This window comes from Mastigoproctus giganteus, chromosome 7 (assembly GCF_048544385.1).
Source record: "Mastigoproctus giganteus isolate SK-2022 chromosome 7, ASM4854438v1, whole genome shotgun sequence".
Lineage (NCBI taxonomy): Eukaryota > Metazoa > Arthropoda > Arachnida > Uropygi > Thelyphonidae > Mastigoproctus > Mastigoproctus giganteus.
Window position 1 is genome coordinate 185327914 of NC_143581.1, and position 26082 is coordinate 185353995.

Genomic DNA, 26082 nt, shown 5'->3' on the forward strand with positions numbered 1-26082 from the left:
TAAATCTTCCCCCCCCCCACCAAACTTGGATTGTTCCATGTGCAATTCAGGCATTTTTATAATGGTAACTGTTGCTGTGAATGTTAGGTGATAAGACAAGTTGATGACAGTGCTGAATTTTTATTGTGGTGTTTTGTTTTTTTTTTACCAAAATGTTAGTAAATTATGTGTGGCCAACTGTTGTAGAGTGGGAAAAAACACAGAATATTATTCTTTGAAAGGTGGACAATGTCGTTACTTTGTAATACATCCAGTGAAGGCTTGTTCAGTGAGGTCTAACAAAATGGCCAGCAAGTACCCCATGCTTTCTTGCATCACATGCAAGAAAGCATGTGATGTAAGAAAGCAAGTGCATGAGCTTTCTTGCAACACATGCCACTACTACTACTACTTCTTTCAGAGAGCAGCAGCAGGGTAGTGTTGGAATCCAACTATATAAATGTGTCAAAAATGAAGTGGATGAATAATGGTGTGAGGTATATCAAATGAAATGGCATAAAATAAAATACTCAATATATATATATAAACAAAGCCAGATCAGTAAGTCTCAAATCAGATGTCTCTTATGCTTTTTTTTTCTTCATCTTCAAAAGTTACAAAATTACTTAAATGTTTAATGTAATTTTCAAAACCCTGTTACAAGGAATGTGCCATTATACTTATATGCCACGCCTTTAGTACTGCACACAGGTCTGGAGGCCCCATTTTAGGAAGGATGTAGAGTTGCTTGAGTATGTACAGAAAAGGGCAACAAGATTAGTGAGGGGAATGAAGGAGTTCTCTTACCAAGAAAGGCTTAACTTCTGCAAATTGCAGTGGCTTTATACACCTCAATCAGATCACCTACAAGGTGATCTGATTGAGGTGTATAAAGCCTTGAATGGGTTGATCACGTTGAATTCTGATGGGATTCTTCCGCTTGCTCAGATTACAAACCTGAGGGGGCATAAATTCAAATTGAGGAAAGACAGTTGTAGAACAGATGTGCAGAAATTTGCTTTTAGCCAGCGGGTAGTTGATTGTTGGAACAAACTTCCATCTGTTTGTGTGGAAGTTGATAGCTTAAATAAATTCAAAGAGGAACTGGACAAACTTTTAGAAGGAATGGATGTGTGAAATTGTTTTTTTGTTTTGGCTGATGTTACATAAGCTCATATGCTTGCTTTCTTGCATCACATGCCTCTATTACTACTACTAACAGCAATAAAAACATTTAACCTGTTTATATTGAGTTCATTTCTTTGAGCTAATCTTAGAAGTTTAAACAATGGCCTTGTATAAAATAAGAATTTACAAAGCAAAAGACAATAAATTATGACAATCTCAAAAACTTGAAACTTTTTTCTTTTGGATGTTTCTGAGGGTAGCCAACTGAAAAAGAGCTGAGGGAAAATAGACTGGCCAGACTTACAAGAAGCATTATAAGTACTAAATTTAAGTATTACGTTGCATTAATAATTTATGAACAGAAATTTATCTGTTTTACACATTTCCTGAACTGTATGTTATTGCTGTGTATGAAATTATTAATTTTGAGAGACATTCAACATTAGTTCACAGCATAGTATTTAAATAGTACAGTAGTATATATTTAGTTTTTAAGACTACTGGATTGTTGAAATCATATTGCACTTGTTATACCCCACAATAAAACATAATAGACAATCACAACACCCATACCAGAAGCAACATTTAAACCCACAACCTTTATTTCTTAGGCTAATATGTTACCCACTGAACCAATCTGGCAGTACAGGCTTTTGACTTAATGCTGGTGACTATCATTCTGTTGAAACTATACAGCTCAGAGCTACTGTATTATAACAATAAAGAATTATCCCTGAATACTTAGGCTATATATATAATCATCAAAGAACCAGAATTTTGCATGGTAATTTACTGTATCCCTGAGAGCACCAGATCTATAAGGTTTTTATTGTATTTCAAATGTTTTATGTGTGTGTGTGTGTGTGTACTATTGTGTTGACTAGTTTGACCAGCAGATTTAAACTATAGTGAATACTGCTGAAATAGCCTTCATACTCACAACAGAACAAATTCCCATACCACATGTTGTCTAGGGACTGCACTACTTTCAAACAAAGGAAATTACCAAACAGCTAGTTGGCTATTTATTGAAACAGTTAGATTGTGCTGTTTTAATAGTGTCCCATCTTTAAAATGAACAGACTACCATCTTTTACCATTTTTCTCCTGTTCAAATCCAGAGGACAGACAACGAATGGCTTTAACCTGGTGTTGGGTCACACCTGTTTGTGCATCACCTGGCAGGTGATAAAAAAAAATAATGATACTTCATTAACTGCTAATTAGCGATTAAAAATCTTAAATATTTTTTACCTTTCTAAATATAGGCAAACTTTTACGGCAATCATCTCTGAAGTGATTTTTTAAGATTTTCGCAGAGAGTAACTAAGTGCAAGAAACTTTCGAGGTAACTTGCCACAAAGTTTCGAGTTATGTTTGTTTATAATTTCATGTTACTTGTTTTTTACTCTCCCGCTAATTCAACAAATTTTATCATATCCTAATTGTTTCTGAAAGATTTATTATTGTTTTCACATAAAAACAGGAACACAAAACCCAATATTCTCTACAGATTGCCTGCCACTACGCTGTGGAAAGCAAGATACATAATTTCAAACTTCATGCACTGTGAAACACACTAAATTTTGGGGAAAAAATTTTAAAAAATAAATAAAAAGTGGAAGTGAATAATATCTCATATATGCTTTGCATTAGCAACACCTACTTAATACCTCATAGAGCCACCTCTCGCCCCATAATACAGCTCGTACAGGTCTCACAACATGAACTCCACTGATGTACTGCCATCTATAGCTTAATTCTTTCCAGAATTATTCTCATTTAACTGTGACTTTATCAGCAGTTTGGTATTGCCATGTGAGTGCTTGGGTCTATTCTATTATAATTTTTCACTGCATAAGGGCTACCATTATTCAAGTCCATTGCATTTGCAGGTCAATGGTTCAGTGATGCATGAATTTGTGTAATGTTTGAAATGCAGTTATTCCCTGACCATTATTGGCCTTGTGGTCCTCCGACAAGATGGGGCATAATGGTCAGTCTATTTTATTTATTTTCATTTTGCTGATCATGTGTTGTAGCTGGTTTTCGTCCCTATTTTTAGTGATATTCACATAATCTGGACCTGGTGCTATCTTCTGAATGCCATTAAATTTGAATTAATTGGCATTTTATAAATTTATGTTATTTGTCATTTTATTAATTGGCTTTTTCTAAATTATCTTAGGAGCATTCCTTCTGCAAGGTCCTTTTATCTTGATTCCCCCACAATTTTTATTTTATTTTATGTGTTGGTTTATTTTTTTGTTCTACTCGTTTGCTGTACTACTGGTTAGTTGGTTTGGATATTTTACTGCTGCATCAGCTTCTATGGCTATAGTGCACCGGTGCTACTGGTACTTGTTTCATTTATTTTTATCTTTATTTAAAATATATACATACACACTATAATTTTAGCCATATTGCGTATAGCTGTTATTTTTCTTTCATGTTATAAATCAATATAATTTCTTTGCCATTTCTGCTTCTACTTATGAGGATTCCTGTAGCACTTGGCATGCAGTTCTCCACTGAAATTTGTGTTATTTCACACTATGAATTAATTGCAGCTAGTCTCTTTAAAATGCTGTACACTTATTCTTTATTAATTGATTCTAAATCAATCTTGGTTTTTGCTAATTCCTTTAGTTTTCTAAATTTAACTTATTTTCAGTCACTACACCTCCATCCTCTTACTAAATATCTTTACAGTTCTATTTCTTTGGTACTATTACTTTTTAAATATATAAATAAACACACTCTTTTAATTTTTTAAAAGTATTTGTACATACAATAAATAGAAATATATGAGCATGTGCATGTTTAAAATTTTGAGAGCTTGGTCATCTTTTAAACTAGAAAATGGAAGACTTTAACATATTCATATTTTATATCCAAAACTCTTTTTTTTTTTTTTTTTTTTTTCCATTTTACAGTTTTGCACTACTCAATGAAAAAGCATTGCTCCAATGGAAAAGAATATTCCACTACCCAAACCTGGGTTTCAACTGCTTGGAGTCTCATTGATGGGCAGGTAAGCTGTGTGAAGACCTGAACCTAATGAAGAGAAATATCCACAATATGTGAAATGGTGCAGTAAGTTTTATTTAGAGCAGTTTTTCAACACCAAAGAAACTCACGGAAAAATGCCTTCACTGCACCACTAAGTAGCACTTAACTAAGTCCCCACTCTCTTCCAAACCAGTCCAAACACATGCAGCAACCACTCAGCATCCATTCACTGTCCAACTCCAAACTCACAGAGCCTACTTTTCTCTTCCTCATTTACTCTTACTTTGTTTTCTGAAACAATCTTAACATTTTTGCTCCCTTTACTCATATGAGCAAAAAACAGCACAATTAGTAATTGTGCTGTTTTTTGCTCATATGAGTAAAGGAGTGTAAAAGGAACCCAAGTGCTGTGTAGTAATGTTTATGGGCAGTAATTCTTAGGCAGTCAACAAGCAGTTGCTGTAAATGTAAAGGCACATTAAATTAACAACCACTCAGTTTTGGCATATATGGTTAAATGCTTTGAAGTAATGTTTGGCTTTTGTTTATAGACTTGGCACACAGTTTTATTTATTCTTTGTTGATGTTAGTTTATGTATATGAATAAACCTTTTATAAAGTTTTAAGATTTGTTCTGATTTACACTCAAAAGTAAGTGTTCACTTTTCAACGAATTCTGAACTTTTAATTTTCAACCATTATTTATAAATTTTCAGAATGTTGGAGTATTGAAATGTTGATTTCTTCCTCCCCCACCAACATTCCAAAAATTATAGCACATTGAACAGGTTCTCTAAAATTTAGGTGACAGCAAACAGAAATTAAAGTCTAATGTCAAGTATTTTCTGTCCTCTCAACCTACATCTCATACACAGTACTTAGTACTATAGGTTCTAATACCTTCTGTGTTTGAGGGTTTCATTAAAAATAAGTGAAAAAACTACACAAGCATAACTTTTAAATGTCTACCACCAGTTCTCCAAATGCTGTTCCTCAGGCATGCTCCATTTGGTGGATTTGATATATTTTAATCTTTCTAAAACTCTGCTCTCTCTTGTTTTCTGTACAAGTGAATTTGCTGCATATATATATATATATATATATATATATATATATATATATATATATGTTGGTTTATATATTAATATTACGTTTAGATGTATGTATTCTTTTGTATTTTAATCCTTCTTTTGTGCATTGTTAATGCCTTGTTTTTTGTCGTATTGGCCAATTGAACATTATACGTGCCAGTATATATTCGTTTCTAATTGTTTGAATTTTTGATTGTTACCTATTATTGGTGGTTTTTACATATAGGCATTAGTGTTTATACAATTCTGGTCATTAAGCTAGCCTTATTTAGGTCATCTCAATTCCGCATGGCCTATACATATTAGGTTTAGAAGTTTAATGCTTAATGATAATGAATTTTCATGACAAATTACTGATGAAAACTTTTTTATCTGTAGCAAAAGGTAATCACTAGTTATATTGTTAATAATAAAAATTGTTAATAGAAGATGGACACCACGTGCTCTCTTTTCAGGAAAAGATCTCGAATAGATGTTTCCAGTCTAATTAAGTGGTCCAAAGTGAATCTGTTCCTTCGGAAGCCACATTGAAGATGGGAGAGGTCATATGATTCTAAGTATGATTCTATTTATCTCCATAAAAGACAAGCATTGACTTCGGTATTTTGCACAAACAGCTAGTCAGAGCAATAGGACTGATTTGGCGGAGGATATTCGAGAAGTTGAAGCTCTTTGTGCAGGACAAAGTTTCTCAAACTGGAAGATAGTGTGCCATCATCAGCACAATTATGGATAGGATTTCCAGTAACTGGAAGGTCATTAATAAACAAGATGAAAAGACTGGGAGAAAAATCTGAATCTTGGGGAACACCAGTATAGAAGAAGCTGGAAAACAGAGAGCCATCTACCATCACCTGCGGTGAGAGAGGAAACTGGATACCTAATTAGAAAAAATAGTCCATAAGATGAAAGCTTATTTAAAAGATCTTTATACCAAACATGATCAAAAGCCTTTGAAATGTCAAGAGCAATTCCTTGAGTTTCACCAAACCTTTCCAGTGAATTGTCTAAAGATGAGTAACATAAGCCAGTATATCACCCATTGATCAACACTGACAGAATCGATATTGATGACCATTCAGCAGATGGCAGGTTTCAAGATAGTTTAAGAGTTGGCAGTTGACAATTTTTGGAGAGATTAGAGAGATTTTTCTCCCCTTTTAGAGAATGGAAAGATATGAGCAAATTTCTAAGTAAAAAGAGAGAAGTAAGCAAGCAGCAGCCATTATCAATCCACTGCAGGATGGAAGCCTCCTCAACAATTCATGTTGAGGGAAATAGACCATAATCTGCCATGCTGGTCCAGTGTTGGCAGATAGACCATATTTAGCAGTCAGAGACTTGAACCCCGGTCTACTCAAAGAGTGTGTACTATTGCACTCACACCCTTGACCACTCAGCTACGAATTCCAAGTAGGAGTAAACAAACCAGTGAAATAAGAAAGTATAAAAAGGTGACACAGAAGAACAGTTTTTGAAAACAAGTGGAGGAATGCCATCAGTACTAGCTTTCATGGCATCAAGATTTTTCAGAATTCTTCTCACATCCTTCTGTTGAAAGATCACAGGAGGCATTGAGTGGAGTATTTTGCATGCTAGGAGGAAGTTTACCCAGTTCATCAATAAGATTTAGAAGTAAAGCATGATGCTAGTAAATTAGCTTTATCTTTAGCTGAAGATGCAACAGAAACATCAAGTTTTAACAGAGGTGGGAGTATAGATGACAGAATCTGCCATCTGCTTCAGCAAGAGACCAGAATGTTCAACTACCATCTTAACAAGAAGCAACTTGTCTTCTCTCAGCCTGTTCAAAACCAAGTTTAGACTATTAATAACTGTTTTTCAATTGTTGTGAATTGTGATATGCTGCATTCTTATGTTGAACAGACATAGCACATTTATTATAACACCACGGCATGGATAAGGGACAAGATTTTAGGTCAGAATAAGGAAAAAAGGATTTGGTCCCTACAAAAATAATATTGCTGGCACAAGCTGAGAAAACATTTATATTATATGATTTAAAATAGTAATCCAACCAAGTAAAAGAAGAATAGAAACATAATTCCATGCAACATTAGGCCAAGAATGGCTGTTTGTTTGTTTGTTATTTGGTTTTTAGGAGCATTAGCAACTAAGGCCATATTGCTCCGGGATATGCGGTGGTCATTCCCTGACCTTTCCGCATCCTCCGTATTTGGTGGTGACGGGCTCGAACCCCGGTCTAATCAAGAAGCGTGTGCTACGCACTGCTGCTCCTTCCCCACCTGGCTAAGGAGGCGCCAAGAATGGCTGTGTGCGCGCGTTTGGTGAGAGAGAGAAAGAAGAGATCATCACCAAGTTGTGATCTGAAGTGCCAACTAACATTGACCTGTATCTTATACAGGGTGTTTCAAAAATGATGGTCAATAATTTAAAGGTGAAAAGTACAAACAAAAATAAGCAAAAAAGTCGCAGTGAACATCAGGCCGCAAATGAACCATTTTCGAGATAATGCACATTTTCTGTTAAGATCCGCCACTGACTATGGGAGCACTAGTTTAGCAAAAAGCTGTGACTCCTTTGCTAAGGGTGGTTTTATTAAACATAAGATAATACATTTTTAATTTTTGGTTTCACCACCACAGGATTTACAGATGTTACAAAAGGTGTTCAAAATACTATTCTTGCATCCATATGCAGCTTTGTAGTATTCCCTGCACTGAGTTGTGAATCATCTCAGGCATTCCTGGGTCATTTCTTATTTGCTGAAAGGCTCCTTCAACCTGATGCTGCAATTCCTCAACTGTGTTAATGTTAGAAGTGTACACCAAGCTTTTTACATGACCACAGATACAAAAATCCATAGAATTTAAATCTGGTGATCTGGGAGGTCACATTACAGGCCCACCTCTACCTATCCACCGTTGACCATACCTTCTAGTCAGATACAGAGTCACAATTCAATCAAAATGTGCCAGTGCACTATCACGCATAAACCACATGTTCTGGCATTGCTGAAGTGGAACATTATCGCATCATCAAGGAGGTGTGGAGGAACATTCTGCAGGAACTGAGGGTACAGCTCTCCTGTTAGCCTGTTTGGCAGAAAGTGTGGTCCAATTAGACAGAGTCCTAGTAGTCCTGCCCAGACATTCAACGAGAAACTTTGCTGATGTTGTGACTCTTGAATGCATTAGGATTTTCGTCGGACCAAACGTGACAGTTATGAAAATTAAAAATACCATTATGAGGAAACCCAGCTTCATCAGTGAACAAAATGTTGTTTAAAAATTGGGGGTACAGGACACACTGTTGTTGCATCTACAAAAATCCATACTAGCAGAAGTTCACTCTGGGAGGGGAGTCTGTATTGTTGAGACCTTGTACACACTGGATATAGTAGGGGTACAGTAATTGGCGATGTGAAATTTGCCACACACTGCTATGACCCAGTACATGCTCTTGCAGAGGAACCCTCCTTGTCGAGATTCCTGGATTTTGTTCTATTCTTTCTAACACTCTTTCCTCAACATAAGGTGTTATGCTTCTAGGCCTACCTGCTCGTATTCCATGTGCAAAGTGCCCATGTTCTCTAAGGCGTTGATGTACTCTGATAAATGTGAGCCTGTTGGGCTGCCTTTAGCATTTCCCTGCCTTTGGCAGGGAAATGCTTCTTGGTACAAATGTGCAGCCTTGAGTGCACTGCCGTTGGCTTTACTATACATGAAATGCATGTCCGCATACTCTTCATTGCTGTAACCTTTTTCCATGTTGACTATCCTTTGACAAGTACTAGTATGCCTGTTACATCTCAGAGAATTGAGAGAGGGGAAAGGGAGAGAATGAGCATAACCTAACCTAAACAAACAAGTCAGTAGTGGATCCCAACTAGAAATGTGCAATATATCGAAAACGATTCACTTAAGAACCATGTTTACTAGCCTTTTTTGCATATTGTAGTCTGTACAATTCACCTTTAAATTACTGAACATCACTTTTGAAACGCCCTATATAGCATATATGTGATATAAGCTTTAAAGGGTCGTTAGTGAGAAAAAGATCAACTATTGGGCATGTGATTAGGATTGATTAGTATTATGTTAGGTTAAAGATGCATTGCAGGATCACCTAGACAAGACTGCAGCAATAATTCAGACACAGCATGGGTTTGTTAATGGAAAGTCTGACAAATTTGATTGGATACTATGATGTGGTTACAAAGGAACTTGATGCAAAAAATAATTTTGATATCATATACTTGGATTTCAGGAAAGCTTTTGACACTTTTGCGCATGGAAGACTACTGTACACTACTGCGTATGGAAGACTACTGTACACTACTGCACATGGAAGACTACTCCAACAGGATCTAGAAAATTAGGGCACATGGGTTGAGAAGTGGCAACGGAAGTTTAACATTGACAAATGCAAAGTACTGTATATGGGTAGAAGTAACCCCAGAGGAACGTACCAACTGTGTGATACTACACTTAGAGTGGTAGAAAATGAAAAAGTCCTGAGAGTAATTGTGCAGTCAGATATAAAGTTTTTTGAGCAATACAGACAGGCTGAAAGAGCAGGTCATGGGATTTAGTCAATGATATACAGGAATTTTGCTAGCAGGGAAAAGAAGGTGATTATTCCTTTGTATAAGGCAATAGTCAGGCCACACCTTGAGTACTGTGTACAGGTCTGGAGGCCTCATTTTAGGAAGGATGTAGATTTGCTTGAGCATGTACAGAGAAGGGCAACATGATTGGTGAGGGGAATGAAGGGATCCTCTTACCAAGAGAAGCTTAAGTTCTGCAAATTGCAGCGGCTGGAGACTAGGCACCTGCGAGGTGATATGACTGAGGTGTATAAGGCCTTGAATGGGTTGAGCATGCTGAATGCTGATAGGATTCTTCCTCCTGCTCAAATGAAGAACCTGAGTGGGCACAGTTTCAAGTTGAGGAAAGACAATAGATGTGCGGAAATTTGCCTTTAGCCAGCGGGTAGTTGATTGGCAGAACAGACTTCCATCTTTTGTTGTGGAAGTTGATAGCCTAAATAAATTTAAGGCTGAGCTGGACAGGCATGTGGAACGAATGGAAGGGTTTTTTTGGCTGATGCTGCATAAGCTTGCTTTCTTGCGTCGTATGCCTCTACTAATGCAAATAAATTTATATGCTGTAAGTGCCAGTTATCAATTGTACATTTGATAACTTAGAAAGTAAACCATCCAGTGGTGGTGAATTTGTGAAGCATTGTTTGTTAAAAGTTGTGAAAGAAATGAACAATGATACAAGACATCAGTTTGTCTCGACAAACAATTATGCGAAGAGCAGAAGATATTGGAAAGAATTTGTTCGAACAACTTTTGGAAAACATAAAACAAATGAAACATTTTAGTGTGGCACTGGATGAAAGTACTGATGTAAATGACACAGCCTAACTCCTTATCTCCATAACTGGAATTAATGATAATTTTGTACCGATTGAAGATTTAACTTATCTACAGAGTATGCACAGAACAGCTACAGGTGAAAATCATTTTGAAAATTTTTGTCAATCTATTGAAAAGTTAGGATTAAATATTAAAAACTAGGTAGGAGTCACAACTGACAGTGCAAAAAATATGATTGGTAAAAACATTGGGCTTATAGGTGGAATAGCCAAGAAAATGATAGATATCGGAGCTAAAACATCAATTGGAATTCACTGCATTGTGCATCAAGAAGCTCTTTGTGGGAAAGTATTGGATCACCAACACGTTATGAATTTGGTTATTTCAACTGTAAATTTTAAAAGATGACATGGCCTTAATTACCAAATGTTTCAACAGTTTCTTTCAGAAATTGAAGCTGAATACGAAGATGTGCAGTGAGATGACTTAGTCATGGTAAAGTATCATATCGTTTCTTTAAACTGCATCGTCAAATTGATATTTTTATGACAGAAAAAGGGAAATCAATAAAACAACTATGAAATATGGAGTGGCTGTTTGATCTTACAATTCTTAGAGACAATTCAATTCTAGTCATTTAAATGCACTTAATTTAAAACTACAAAGAAAAGGAAAATTGGTCTGATTGTTTGATGACATCAAATCATTTCAGAAATAAGTTATTATTTAAATTCCAAATTGAGCAAACAATTTAGTTCACTTTAAATGTTGTATCAAGCTAAGAGAAAAACATATTTCCAAAGAATCATTGCCTCTTGTTATTACAATTACTTTTTGATTGGTTTGAAAGTCAATTTGCTGATATAAGATCCCATGAAAAAATGTATAAGCTTGTTTGAGAACTCATTTACTTCTATGGCTGAAAACTACAATTCCAGCTTGCAACTTGAAATTATTGATCTTCAAGCCAAAACATGGTTCAAAATTAAGTACATATGGACTGCAAAAATAAACTTCTTGAATTCTATAAGACGCTCCTGTCTGAAGATTTTCTGCTAATAAAAGAAAATGCCATAAAAATTGGTACTATGTTCGGATCAACATATGTTTGATTTTGAGTGAAAAAAATCTGCTCGCAAATTTATTTCACTCAAAATCAAATAAATATTTTAAAAGAAACAGGATAACAGATGAGCATCTTCATTCCATATTGAGAATTGGTGTCACAAATTTTCAACCAAATTTTGAACAATTATCTAAAAATATCCAGCCTCAATCATCTCATTAAATGTTAAATTTTGTTCAGTAAATGTTATTGTGTATTGTACTTAATGAAATTTTCGAATAATTTCAATTTTAGGTGTATCACATTTATTTATTTGCCTTAATATTTAAAAACAGTGATCCTTTTCAGGTCGGAAATTTTCTACAGTGAGCATTTAAAAGCAAAAGTAAAGTATTTAAAAAAAAAAAAAAAAACCAAAAGTAAGTCACATTTTTATAATTTTAATAAAATCTAAAAAATAAATCACTGACATGGATTTGTTGCACATAAAAGGGTTGGGAATTTGCATTTTTTATATATAGCCTGAAAATAAAAAACAGCAACATGAAAACAGAATTTTTCCTTTTATATGTAACAAGATATGGAAAACGTAACACAATTTTTTTATCAAATCACTCAGTGTAGCCTACGAAACAAATCTAACTTTGAATATGGCCCGCGTACGGGAAAAGGCTGGACACCACAGATTTAACATAACAACAATTTCATTTAGCAGAATTATAAACATTCTGAAAAACTTACTACAATAACTACCATAGCAGAGTCTGGCTTCCATTCTGCTATAATATTGGTTCCAAGAGTTGTGAGTGTATCTTGACTACGTTGATGGCATACTAACTGCACACATGGCTATCAAAAAAAAAATCATTTAGAGTTATTTATAAAGATACCATTATATTTTAATGTAAGCAAACAAAATATATATGACAATAAATATACCTGTCGATATCTGACACATCTATTTCTCCTAACCTATTTACATGTCCTGCCCATCTTATCCTTTTCATCTTTATCTTCTGAACTATACTTTGCTACTTATCTAAAGCAAAAAAATCTGTGCTGTTTGTCCCGGTTAGGGGTCAATGACACGGATGGAACACTTGTCATTCCTCCATGTTGATAAGTAAAGCCGAATTTTTACAAGTCAGCTGGCCAAGCCTGATGCTTTTGGTTTTATTTGGGTGTTTCCTTCACCAACATCAATACAAATGTTTATCGTATTTAGAAGTCATGAGCTTGAACCCCGGTCCACTCAAAGAGTGCGTGCCACTGCACTCAAGCTCCTGACCACTTGGCTACGTTGTAGCCTCTTACCACTTATCTACAGCATAACCTTGAAATCATGCAAGTATTGAAGAAAAGTAATCAAGGGAACAACAACACTATTAGCTACCATATACTACCTGCCACTTTATGAGAACCATGAAGGGCTTGGATATATGTAATGATCTATGCAAAATTACACAAATCAAAGAGGCCATGTGGTGTATGATGTGTAGAAAAGTGCTATAAAGTCACATGACCCTATTAGTGTTTACATTTTAAAATCATTAGTATTTCTATTTAACAGAGTTTAACTGAATTTAATTTTCTCATCCTGGTGTGATTACTCTCTTTTTTCCATTCCTAAACTCCTTAACTCTAAACTATTAAAATACCAGTGGTCAACTGTTATATCCTCACCTTGCTGAAATTGTTTCAAGGATCCACATTCTGACCTCACAAATTCTATTTCCTTCTTTTGCTCTCACATTCTCTATGGGCAAAAAAGGGTGTTTCCAACCTCAATCTTCTAGAAACTACCTTTCTTACATTTGATGGTATAAGCTGCAAGAGTTGATTTGACCTAGTTTCCTGAACTTACCCCTCAACACTTAATGGTATTTGCCCATCAGTACTTCTTTACCTATTGGACACAGGGTAATTTGCACTTTTTGCATAGTAGGATCCCTCTTCCACAGAACCCTCGTTTTACGGTCATAAACTTCCTTTTTTTTATTAAAAAAACATATCAGCTAGAATTCAGCACAGCAGCAGCACACTATCTCCCTTAATTCTACCACTTCCATTTAACAAATACCCTCATCACTTATGCTGATAACATTAAAATATAGGTTTGATAGTATGAACCAAAGTAAAGGAATAAGAGAAGTTTACCTCAATATAATATGTAGAACACTTCCGTATGATACTCTCCAGAAATTAAAATGAAACAATTAAAAAATCGAAAATCTTTCATTACAGTAAAAAATAATTAAAAATCAATTTAAAGCAATACAAAATTGAGTAAAAAATTAATAAAATATTTAAGGGCAAAGGCCTCATGCTACAAGGCAGAATGACTAACATATAGGTTAGTGCAAAAGCATCATTTTAACGTAGCATGTACCAAAGTAGTTAAATTAATTAATTAAAATGGCATCATTTTGGTTATATCTCATATTGTGAATGCCATCACAAGTTGCCATGGTATTCTACTACCTCGAATAATTAACACTTCACCAGTGGAGAAGACTACTGTTACTTATTCTCAGCAGATACCACCACCCAGACGGTACCGTTTCAAAATTTGTTGTATTCTCCTCGGTGGGTGGGAAGGTACCCTGGTGTTGCATTAGTGACAACCCAGTTATGAAGTATAACTTCACAATATGAGAGATGCCTGATGGTGTGCAGTGATATAGACTATAAAATATTTAAGGGCAAAGGCCTCAACACGCAGCCTCAGTTCATGCTGAGGCCGTGTATTGCTTAACACGAAAATTGAGAGGAAACTGTGTAGAACCCTGATACGACGAGTCACAATCGTTGCAAGAAATGTTGTCTAGGTCATTTATTTGTATTGTGAACGAGGAAAGGACTGAGTGACTGTTCAGTATGGTGTGTAATTTCCATATTGGCCTGGCCACAATTTTAAATTCAGTATCTTTAAAGAATCTGTTAAGCTGTTTGTGCCATTGTTCAACATATGGGAGAGAAATAAAGTATTTTTTGATATTACTATTGTTGGTTGATGTAGTTTTTTGTATCCTATCCTTAGCTTGTACCCTAATTCAGTTTACTGTAGCAAGGGGGTAACCCCTGTTTAAGAATCTGCTGGTTAATATCTGTATTTCTGAGTACAAAGCAGATTCCGTCATTGAATATTTATAGGCATTGAGAAATTGATTTAAGATGATCAATCTTTTATAGGTGAACGGGTAGTAGCTGTTATAATCCAGAAGCATACCAGTGTTTGTAGGTTTACAATAGATGTGAAATTGATTTTATTCGGGTCCCGAGTAAGTGTTAAATTTAGAAGATTTAATGACTTAGTATCCGTATTCTCCCTTTCCAACGTAAATTTGAGTCCAGAATGAATATTATTAAATGAATGTAAAATGTCCTGGATAGCGCTACTATCAGTAATAACTAGAACATCGTCTAAATACCTACCATAGTATGTGACACAGGGTAGAAAAGGTGTCAAATGTATATGCTCCATTATTGAGAGATAGATCTCCAATATTAAATTGCTCAGGTTTAATCCCATTGACAAACCAAAAATTTGTTTGTATACTTTGTCTCAAAAGGTGATATAGTTGGCTTCAACTAAGAGTTTAATTAAGTGAAAAATTTCCTTAATAGGAAGCTTTGTATAATTAATCGGAATCGAGTTTTTATTTAACATATCCCAAAGAATATCTAATGGGTATTCAATGTTTACATTTGTATATAACGAGGTAACATCTAGTGAGAATAAATTATCATTATCGCCAAGTCTACAGTCCTTAAGGTTATTAAATAATGTATCATAGTTCTTAATCCCAAACTGTATCGCCCATCTAGAGGATTTTATAATGCTATATAACTGTGTGGCCAAGGATGCAAGTGCCGAATTTTTGTAGGAAACAATAGGCCGAATAGGAAATCCAGTATTATGTAATTTTACCTGACCGAAAAGTGCAGGAATATTGTATGTTCTGGCCTTCAATTCCTTTAACTGAGCCATAGTAATGTAGTTATTTTTTTGATACGTGGTTAACGTTTTATTGTATTGATTGACCGACCAAATTAGTAAATAGTGCTGGGTCTACTTCAAGATAAGTGGAGGTATCTGATACAACTGAATTTAACTTATTAATATATCACGTTTATTGAGTATTACCGCTGTATCTCCTTTATCAGCTCTCTGAATAATAATGTCTTTATTTGCCCGAAGTTCACATAAAGCTGAACTGTCATGAATATTCAATTTAGGAAGCCGCGTTTCTTTTATGTTATTCACCACTTGGTTAACTTGTAGAATAATGTGGAACACTACAGAGTCCAAATTCAATATCAATCATGCACTGTTTTTTAGGTAGTTTGAAGTGGTAAATTATAATTTAATCCTTTGGATAAAAGTGAAATCTGGTCTTGCGACAGAGTATACGAGGAAAGATTTGTAACCTGTTGATAAGTCGGTTCACTGAATGTTGGGCAAGGGGGGTGTTCGCAAACTAGCTGAAGTATTCTGCGGTTGCACGTTATGTGTATGCGGGGGGGGGGGGGGATCTCATATGCACTTGGTTGCAAGCTCACAACAATGTGTTTGAATTAATATGAACAATTTGTTAACGTGTCTATTTTTTATTTCTGAGGCCTGTGCTTCATGTCACAAATGTATGGAGGTCTTCAATATAGACCAATCGTTAGGATGTAGATTGGTAGATTTTTTGAACAGCTTGGTGCAAAATTATATTAGATTAACACTAAGATACTCGGCCCAAAGTTACCATATTTCTTTTCTAAAATATCGTGGTCAAAACAACATCATTCCAAAGTTTGCCAGGGTCAATTTAAATCATAAAATTTCGGGCATAAAGCAACTAGCCCTTGCCACATTGTGTAATATAGTTAAACTTGCCTTAAGATCTCATTATTCTAATAAACAAAAATACCTTTCCCAGGTTAGGAAACTTTGCTACAAATTAAAAAATTATCTACATCCTAACAAATTATCTACAGTTTTGAACACTCTGGGCAGTGTAGCATGGTGCATTATCCTGCTGAAAGATGGCACCACCAGAGGGGAAGACCGTTGCCCTGAAAGGGTGTACCTGGTCAGCAATGATGTTTAGGTGCGTGGTAGACATCAGAGTGCCCGGCACATGGATGACTGAATCCAGGGTATCCCAGCAGAACATTGCCCAAAGCATGACCTCACCATCACCGGCTTGTTTTTCATCCCATGGTGCATCCAGGCACCATCACTTCCCCAGGTAAACGATGCATACATACCTGGCCATCCACATGTGCAACAGGAAACATGATTCATCGGACCAGACAACCTTCTTCCAATCACTCAAGGTCCAGTTTCGATGCTTGCATGCCCACTGTAGATGCTGTTGCCGGTGAACCGTGGTTAGCATGGGCACTCGGAGTGGCCTGTGGCTACGCAGCCCCATTTTCAGCAGGGTTCGATGTACTGTGTGTGTGTTGTGACACATTACTCCCGTCACCAGCATTCCAATTACTGGCTAGTTGCGTCACAGTCGCCCTTCTGTTGCCACGTACCATCCAGAAGAGCTTTCGCTCACCTTAAGTATCGATGAACTGTGGTCATCCACCAACACCTCCCCAGCAGTTCGTGGGTTTCCCTCCTCGGACCACTTTCAGTAGGTACTAACCACGGCTGACCATGGGCACCCCACCAGCCGTGCCATTTCGGATATGCTCTGACCCAGTCATCTGGCCATTACAATTTGGTCTTTGTCAAACTCGCTTAAATCTGCTGCTTTCCCATGTGAAGAACAAGTGTAACACTGATTAATGGAGCTCAGTGTCAGGTGTTTTTTATACAGTGTCCCAACCCACACATGTGCCGTAGTTCACCTGCAGTTGCTTCGATTTGCATAATGACTTGCTGGTCACAATGTTTTGGCTCATCGTTGTACGACCTCTTGCACCACAATGAAAGAAAATTTAAAATTGAGTCCCACTCAACAAGTTTCTTCATATGAGATCACTGCATAGTGTCAAAACTGTTCTCAAATGCTTGGCAGGCACCATCTATTTGGAATAAGGTTGGCTGGCGTATTCCACACGAGGAATACTACGCAAAAGTCTTCATTAATTCCTCCCTATACTAGAATCTTTTCTCTCAACAGGCTCTTTCCTGATCCATTCAGCAACTCGATGTTGATTATAAGTTTATTCTCAGAACACCTCCAATACGTGCTACAAGGAAACTGCTGATACCATCCAAGCTTCCAACCTGTAGTGTGTTTTTTTTTAAATAATAAAACTCATTTTATTATTATTTATGCATTTTCTTATCGCTGTAAACCATCCTTCTGGCCTCCACCATAACAGTTTTATGTTGCAACCAGTTAACAGTCATGTACTTCTCTGGCACAACAAATAAACAGATTTGTTTATTTATTCATTAATGCTCAAATCAGTCCACCAACAATAGAAAAGTACAGGATCTCATGGACTTCCAAACAAGTAAGAGATGGTGTGTGTGTGTGTGTGTGTGTGTGTGTGTGTGTGTGTGTGTGTGTGTGTGTGTGTGTGTGTGTGTGTGTGTGTGTGTGTGTGTGTGTAAAGTGTGTTTAGGGTCAAGCGGCACCAGGGGTTTCCCCCATCTCCGCGTAGTTTACATTGTGGGTGAACCAGTTGACTGGAAAAGCCAGAGATTTAAAAGTGTATGGACTTTGTATATATTTGGTGCCTTGTACCATTGTTCATCTGGTCATTTAGCCGCCAGACCCCTACTGAGGCCCGACGTTGTCCCAATTTAGCCCCGTGGAGGCAGACCAGGTACTCACTAGTATATAGTTCACTCTGGCAGGTCCTGCCACCTAATTTCCTAAGATTTCAGTGGCTAGGACATTAAAAAAAAAAAAAAAAAAAAAAATCGCGTCCGCATCGCGGTGTGTGTGTGTGTGTGTGTGTGTGTGTGTGTGTGTGTGTGTGTGTGTGTGTGTGTGTGTGTGTGTGTGTGTGTGTGTGTGTGTGTAACAAATGCTACGGCTGGCAGAGATGGTTGCAATTGTTCCTGTCATTCAAGTTTTTAAATACAGCCACTCCGCGACAAACATAACATTTGCATTCTGCAGAACTCTACATAAGTCGGAATATCGCTAAACACTTATGCAGCACTCATAAATTTGATTGAAGCAAAAATGAAATGTTCGACATACATGTAAATAGAATTATTTATTCAATTTTTTTATCTCATGTGCAGGAAAAATTACAAAAGTGTACAAAATTACAAAAATTTCAAAATTATAAAATTACAAAACGAGAGAGGAGACAGGCATAACGTCTGCAAGTTTTACCTTTCAAGCATTATTGTCAGAATTAACTCTCCAGCTGATAAAGCACGCCGCTGTGGAAGCTGAGGGCTGTGGAGATTTAGAAGGTGTTTTTTCCAACACATCACAAAATTTCTCTGCAGTTGCAGAATCGACACTGGTGAATTCGCCGCATACTTTAATGTTTTGGAAACCAGTGCAATGCTTGAACCTATTAAACCATCCGCTGCTTGCCACGAATTTGGCTTGGGGTTCACCGTACTTATTCTTAATATCTTCATAAATACTTCTTGCTTTTGCTTGAATGCCCATTGGACTCAGGGGACCTTGCTTCTGAATACGATTTTCATCCATATTATTTTCCATCTTTGATATAGCACCTAAATACCTTTTCCATCTTTGATATAGCACCTGAACGCTGCTTTGTGATCACTGTTAATCTTAAATGCGTTGATCCTTTAACATGTTCTTTTACACGCACACCATCCCTTAAAACAGTATTCACTGTTGAAGCAGCGAGACCTAATTCCATGCAATAGATGACAAACTTTGTCCTGCTTCGAACTTCTTAATTAATCACCATTTATAAATCAATTTTGTTTCGTTTCCTAGCACTGCCAACACTTGCACTTTCCTTTGGTCCCTTTCCCTTCACCATTACAATAAGTAAATAGAAAAAAAGAGAAGATTCTGAAATTTTATTTATGTTTTTTATATTATTAAAGATTTCAGTGAAGGGGAACACGTTTCACTATAACAATGTAAAAACCAAAACAATTACAGCTATCAGTATTATCGTAAATGCAATACGATCGAGTTTACTACCCATTTATAACAGACTGCACTAACAGAAAAGCTTAATAAACCGGAAAGTGCAAATTGTTTTTATTATTTTTTATGCTATTAGTTTTTATTTTATTATGCTATTAGTTAAAAAACACATAAAATCCAAGGAAGTGAAGCCAGTCGACATTGATGGACAGGGCAGTGTCGAGTCAGTTTGGTGTGACATAAGCATAGGTAAATCAAAATTGAGAGTAGGAGTGTGCTATAGGCCTAATGACTCTGATGAGTATAATAAGAAACTGTACAGGGAAATCGAATGGGCCAGTACATCAGAGAGTCTTAAAATGGGGGATTTTAATTTCCCAGATATTGACTGGAATTTGTGGGTTGGTCACTCACACACTAGCAAGGCTTTTGTGGATTTATTGGATGATTGTTTTCTACACCAGCATGTTCGGGAGGCAACTAGAGGGAGTAATACTCTTGATCTGATTATCAGTAGTGACTCTTCATGCATTAGGAATCTGCAGATAAAGGAACCACTGGGTGGCAGTGATCACAGTGTGCTGAAGTGGGATTTACTCAAGGAGGTAACTACCATCAGAGGTAAAGGGAAGGGTTTTTGCTTTCGTAAAGGCGACTATGATGGTCTGAGACAGTATTTAAATTCTACACAGTGGGACCAACCGATGATGTTACCAACAGCAAATTCAAAATGGGAAGCATTCAAGGAACTAATCTTGGAAGCTACCAGGCTTTACATACCAACCAAGAAATATTGTTCAAGTTTAGGCCTAAATGGTTGTCAGATGAACTAATGAGACATATGGCAGAGAAGAAAAATGCATGGGATACATACAAATTAATGGGTGACATGGAAGCCTATGATAGATATAAGTTGGTCTGTAACCAAGTCACAAAGGAGATTAGGCAGGCAAAGGCAGATTATGAGAAATCCTTGGCAAAGGATGCAGAGAAAAACAGAAAAGAGTTCTTTACCTATTTAAACTCAAGAAGGAAAGGGATGAATCAGATTGGTCCACTGGATGTTGATGGTTCAACATTTGAGGATCCAGCTCAGGTGGCTAACAATCTAAACGAGTATTTTGCATCTACATTCACACATGAGGAGTTATTCAGGAAGGGGAATGTCGTAGGTGAAGTAAACATTGGCAGTAAGCTAGATTATTTTCTAATAACTGAGAGGAAAGTGGAGGAGAAATTGTTGAGGATAAACATAAAAAAGGCACCCGGGGTGGATGGGATCTATCCAGTTATATTAAAGGAGGCAGCAAAGGAAGTAAGCAAACCCCTAGCCATAATTATGAGAGCTTCTTTGGACTCAGGGGAGGTACCCATGGACTGGAGATGTGCAAATGTAACCCCAATTCACAAAGGAGGATCAAAGGCTGACACAAGTAATTATAGACCTGTTAGTTTAACTTCGGTTCCAGGAAAATTAATGGAGGCACTGGTTAAAGAAGCACTGCAGGATCATCTGGACAAGAATTCAGTTATAGCTCAGACACAGCATGGTTTTGTTAAGGGCAGGTCTTGTCTGACCAATTTGATTGGATACTATGATGTAGTCACAAAAGAACTGGATGCAGGGAATAACTCTGATATTATATATTTGGATCTTAGAAAGGCTTTTGATACCGTTGCGCATGGAAGACTGCTGCACAAATTGGAGAAGTGTGGCATTGGAGGCAAATTGCTGCTATGGATAAAGGGATGGTTGAGTGGCATAAGACAGAGAGTGGTAATCAATGGACACTGCTCAACGTGGACTAATGTTATTAGTGGAGTTCCTCAGGGTTCAGTGTTGGGTCCATTGTTGTTTTCTGTATTTATAAATGATATTGATGATGGTGTATCAGGCTTAATGTCCAAGTTTGCAGACGATACCAAGGTTGGCAGGGTTGTTAAGGACACTACTGATACTATGCTGCTGCAACAGGATCTGGAAAGGTTGAGCAGATGGGCTGAGAGGTGGCAAATGAAGTTTAACATTGACAAATGTAAAGTACTACATATGGGAAACAGTAACCCCAGATCAACGTATCAACTCTGTGGTACTACGCTGACAGTGGTAGAGAATGAAAAGGACCTGGGGGTAATTGTGCAGGCAGATATGAAGTTCTCTGAGCAGTGCAGACGAGCTGCAAGAGTAGCTCATGGTGTCTTGTCAATGATATACAGGAATTTTTCTAGCAGGGACAGGGATGTGATTATTCCCTTGTATAAGGCAATGGTCAGGCCACACCTTGAGTACTGTATGCAGGTCTGGAGGCCTCGTTTTAAGAAGGATGTAGAGCTGTTGGAACAAGTACAGAGAAGGGCAACAAGATTAGTGAATGGAACAAAGGGTTGCTCTTACAAAGAAAGGCTTAAGTTTTGGAAATTACATTGTCTGGAGACTAGGCACCTGCGAGGTGGTCTGATTGAGGTGTATAAAGCCTTAACCGGTTTGAGCAAGCTCAGTGCTGATGTGATTCTTCCTCTTGCTCAGAATAATCACCTGAGAGGGCATAAATTCATATTGAGGAGAGACAGATGTAGGATAGATGTGTGGAAGTTTTCTTTTAGTCAGCGGGTAGTTGATTTGTGGAACTGACTTCCATCCTTTGTTGTGGAAGTTGATAGCCTAAATAAATTTAAGGCTGAGCTGGGCAGATGTTTGGGACGAATGGAGGGGTGAAATGGGAGCGTTTTTTTTTTTTTGGCTGATGCTGCATAAGCTTGCTTTCTTGCATCACATGCCTCTACTAATGCTAATGCTAAAAACAATGTGTTATTTGGTTCACATTACGTATTTTCGTGATATCTCCATTTATTCCCAGGGGATATAAAATACGTTTCCATGATTTTTTGAAGTTTGCACCGGCTTGCAAAAACTTACTGAAAGTTGAATTTCCGTAAGTCGAGTATTACTAAAGCTGGGCAGTGGCTGTAATGGTAAAATTCTCAGAAAACATCTATTAACAGTAATTGTGGCTGCAAATGTAAAGCAATGGAACAAGATGCCCAACATCTGGAGTGGATTATCCAGTTTAACCATCTCCAAACAATATAGCATTTAATGTGGAAATATCATAAGGCATCATAAAGGTTTCACTTGGTATACTGAATTGCCTCAAATATCAAATGCAAAATATGGCTATGCTGGTGCCTGAAATGCAAAGTATGAATTCAGAAAAAATGAAGGCAAGGCCTGTGGCCCAATGAGACCCACTTTATGCTGTTCAGCACAAAGAGTATAAAATAAATGAGTATACATAGAGAAAACCAAACAACACATTTTATACCAACAGTACAAGTTGCTGGAGAAGGTGTAATAGTGTGGAATAAATGCAACTGCTACTGGTCCAAGGGGCCCTACCTCATTTTTAGTGCTTCTAAATATGTGTACCAGGACCCCAGACTACTTAAATCCAGCATTGGTAACGCACACAACTTGGTACCACCAAACTCAAGATAGTTCATAATGTAAAGGCCTTGGGAGTAACTATATAATCTGATGTGAAGTTTTCTGAAAAGAGTAGACAGCCTGCTAGGACAGCTCATGGGACTCTGTCAATAGTAAGAATGAATTTTGCTAGTAGAAACAGATTGAATTATTCCAATATTGAAAGTGGTTAGTCCTTGAAATTGCATATAGGCTTGGAGACTGCATTTTAAGAAAGATGTGGACCTGAGGGAGAGAGTACCATGAAGAACAATGAGATCTGGTTAGGGAGCAAATGGATACTGTGGAGTAACCTGACCAATTAAAAGCCTGAACTGTTTGAGTAAACTAAAAGGGGAAGGGCAATTTTGCACTTAATCATGTAAAAGAATGCTAATTATGTAATACTTGTGATTAATGAAATTTTCCTACATTTCTTTATTTATTTTTTGTAACACTAAACTGTAGTGATAAAAGACTGAACTTGTAATGCCAAGAAAAAATCAACAGCAGACAAAAGTGTGTACAAAATAATAATACTTACAATCAGATCTCCCCGCAGGTGCCTGGTCTCGAGATGCTGCACTTTTCAGAACTGAAGCCTTTCTAGGTAACAGGACCCTTTTGTTCTTGTCACCTATCTGGTTGCCTTTCACTGCACCAGTTTCAACAGATCTACATCATTCCTAAAGTGACATCTCCAGACCTATATACAGTACTCAAGATGCTGCCTAACCATGATCTTATACAAAGAGACAATCAACTTCTTAGCACTGCTACCAAAATTTCTGTATACCATTGACAAAAACACCACAGGCTGTCCCGGCAGCATGTCTGCACAGCAGAGAATTTCATATTTGACAGCACAATTACCCCCAGGTCTTTTCATTCTCCACTACCCTGAGTAGTACCACACAGTTGATAAGATACTCTGTGGTTACTGCTACCCATGTGCAGTACCTTGCATTTGTAAATATTAAACTTCAACTGCCATTTCTCTGCCCATCAACCCAATTTTCCTAGATCTTGTTGCAGTAGCTCATGCTGATGACTGTCGTTAACCACCTGCCAACCTTAGTATCATCTGCAAACTTAGGCATTACACCTGATATACCTTCATCAATATCACTGATAAATATTGGAAACGACAATGGACCCAGCACTGAACCCTGAAGAACTCCACTAATAACATTATTCCATGAAGAGCAGCGCACACTGATAACCACTCTCTGTCTCGGGATAGTAATTCTACCTCGTAGCATGAGGCCTTTGCCCTTAAATATTTTATAGTCTATATCACCGCACACCATCGGGCATCTGTCATATTGTGAAGTTATACTTCATAACCTAACCTAACCTAACCTAACCTAACACAGGCCGCCGTAGCCTAGTGGTCAGGCGCACGGTTGCATAGGTACACGTGGCTTGAGTGACCAGGGTTCAAGCCGGTGCCTGCTGAATACGGTACTGTTTCTTGTATTCTGTCTATCTTGTGAACTCCTCTGACCGTTTGGTCGTCCCGGAGTATAAACAGAAAAAAAAAAATAATAATAATAATAACTGGGTTGTCACTATTGCAACACCAGGGTACCTGCCCACCCACCGAAGAGACGCCAACAAGCTTTGAAACGGTGCTGTCTGGGTGATGGTATCTGCTGGGAAAAAATAACAGTAGTCTTCTCCACTAGTGAAGTGTTATTTATTCGAGGTAGTACAATACCATGGCAACTCGTGAAGGCATTCACAATATGAGATATAACCAAAACAATACTAATTTAATTAATTAATTTAACTACTTTGGTGGATGGCTACGTTAAAATTATGCTTTTGCACTAACCTACATGTTAATGTTATTTTAATTAATGTTTTTTAATTTACAGTGTACTGGTCTCTATATTTAATTGTTATTTTCATAAATAACCTTAGTTTACTTTGAAAAAAATTTACTGAAAAAAAAGTCCGTTACAAATAACTGTCATACTTCTCTACATTATTCGCATTTAGTAATAATTAACTCGAGTTGTATAATCCATGGTATGTGAAAAGTTCATTACTATGGATTTTGGGAATACACCACAAAATGAAATTAAAAATCGAATATAATTAATAAAAGGGAGAAGAATTTACTCTATTCGTATTATATCACTTACAGCTAATCTCACCTGAGCATTCCAAATACTGATGCTATCATCGGACAAAATACCAAACAGTGATCTATCTCGATTACAGAAAACATATTTTATAACTGATGATCCTTCTAAATGTAAATATTTGGGCCACCCAATCGGAAAATACATTCTTGTCTACACGGCCACAACAGCCTTTTAACTTCAACAAAGCAGAAAACTTGACAAAGCATCATTTCCTTTGCAACACAATTAAAGCCATGTTCGGTACTTCTTAAAAACCCACAACACAAACAAAACAGTTTCTTGACACCATCTTAACAACATAGTACTTCTACCAATGAATGTCACTTTATTGGATATAACAAACATGTGTCGCCGCCTATTAAAATGAAGGTCATTAAATTTACGTAAACAAATTGCTGCCGTTTTTTCAATCAAATAAAAAAATAATGCAGTGAAATTGTTTTGTCGGGAAATAAACGAACTACTATACTGTATATCCAAATGAGCTTGATTCGGATAGGAGGATATTTGGAGTATATTTGATAATATTTTCACACAATATACAAAGAGTCCTCACAGAATAGTTTATGTTTCACTGTTATCTTTAAAAAATTGCCGCCAATCGCGATTTTTTGTTTTATTTAAATACAATTAATCATCCCCTAACTTCTATGTAACTCACATGTTTACGTTATTACAAATCGAAAATACCGATACGAATTATCGATGTTTTCCATTTCACTGCTATTCGCATTGCACTACAGCATTTTTTAAATGATTTTGGATAAC

General features: G+C 36.8%; 1 protein-coding gene across 2 annotated transcripts in view; it reads right to left on the reverse strand.

Annotated features, from left to right (window-relative positions):
- Rich (Guanine nucleotide exchange factor subunit Rich) overlaps positions 1 to 25610 on the reverse strand; it is a 579939-nt gene extending 554329 nt beyond the window's left edge. The window contains exons 1-2 of one of the 2 annotated variants that reach the window (XM_090378010.1): positions 25324 to 25610; positions 12398 to 12493 (exon numbers count right to left, since the gene is read on the reverse strand). In XM_090378010.1, the coding sequence (XP_090234136.1) occupies positions 12398 to 12493; positions 25324 to 25458 (231 nt within the window). In that variant the 5' untranslated portion in view covers positions 25459 to 25610. Of the gene's footprint in view, positions 1 to 12385; positions 12494 to 25323 lie in introns of both variants that reach the window. The other variant, XM_090378009.1, reaches the window with a different exon arrangement.
- Between the last annotated feature and the right edge of the window lie 472 nt (positions 25611 to 26082).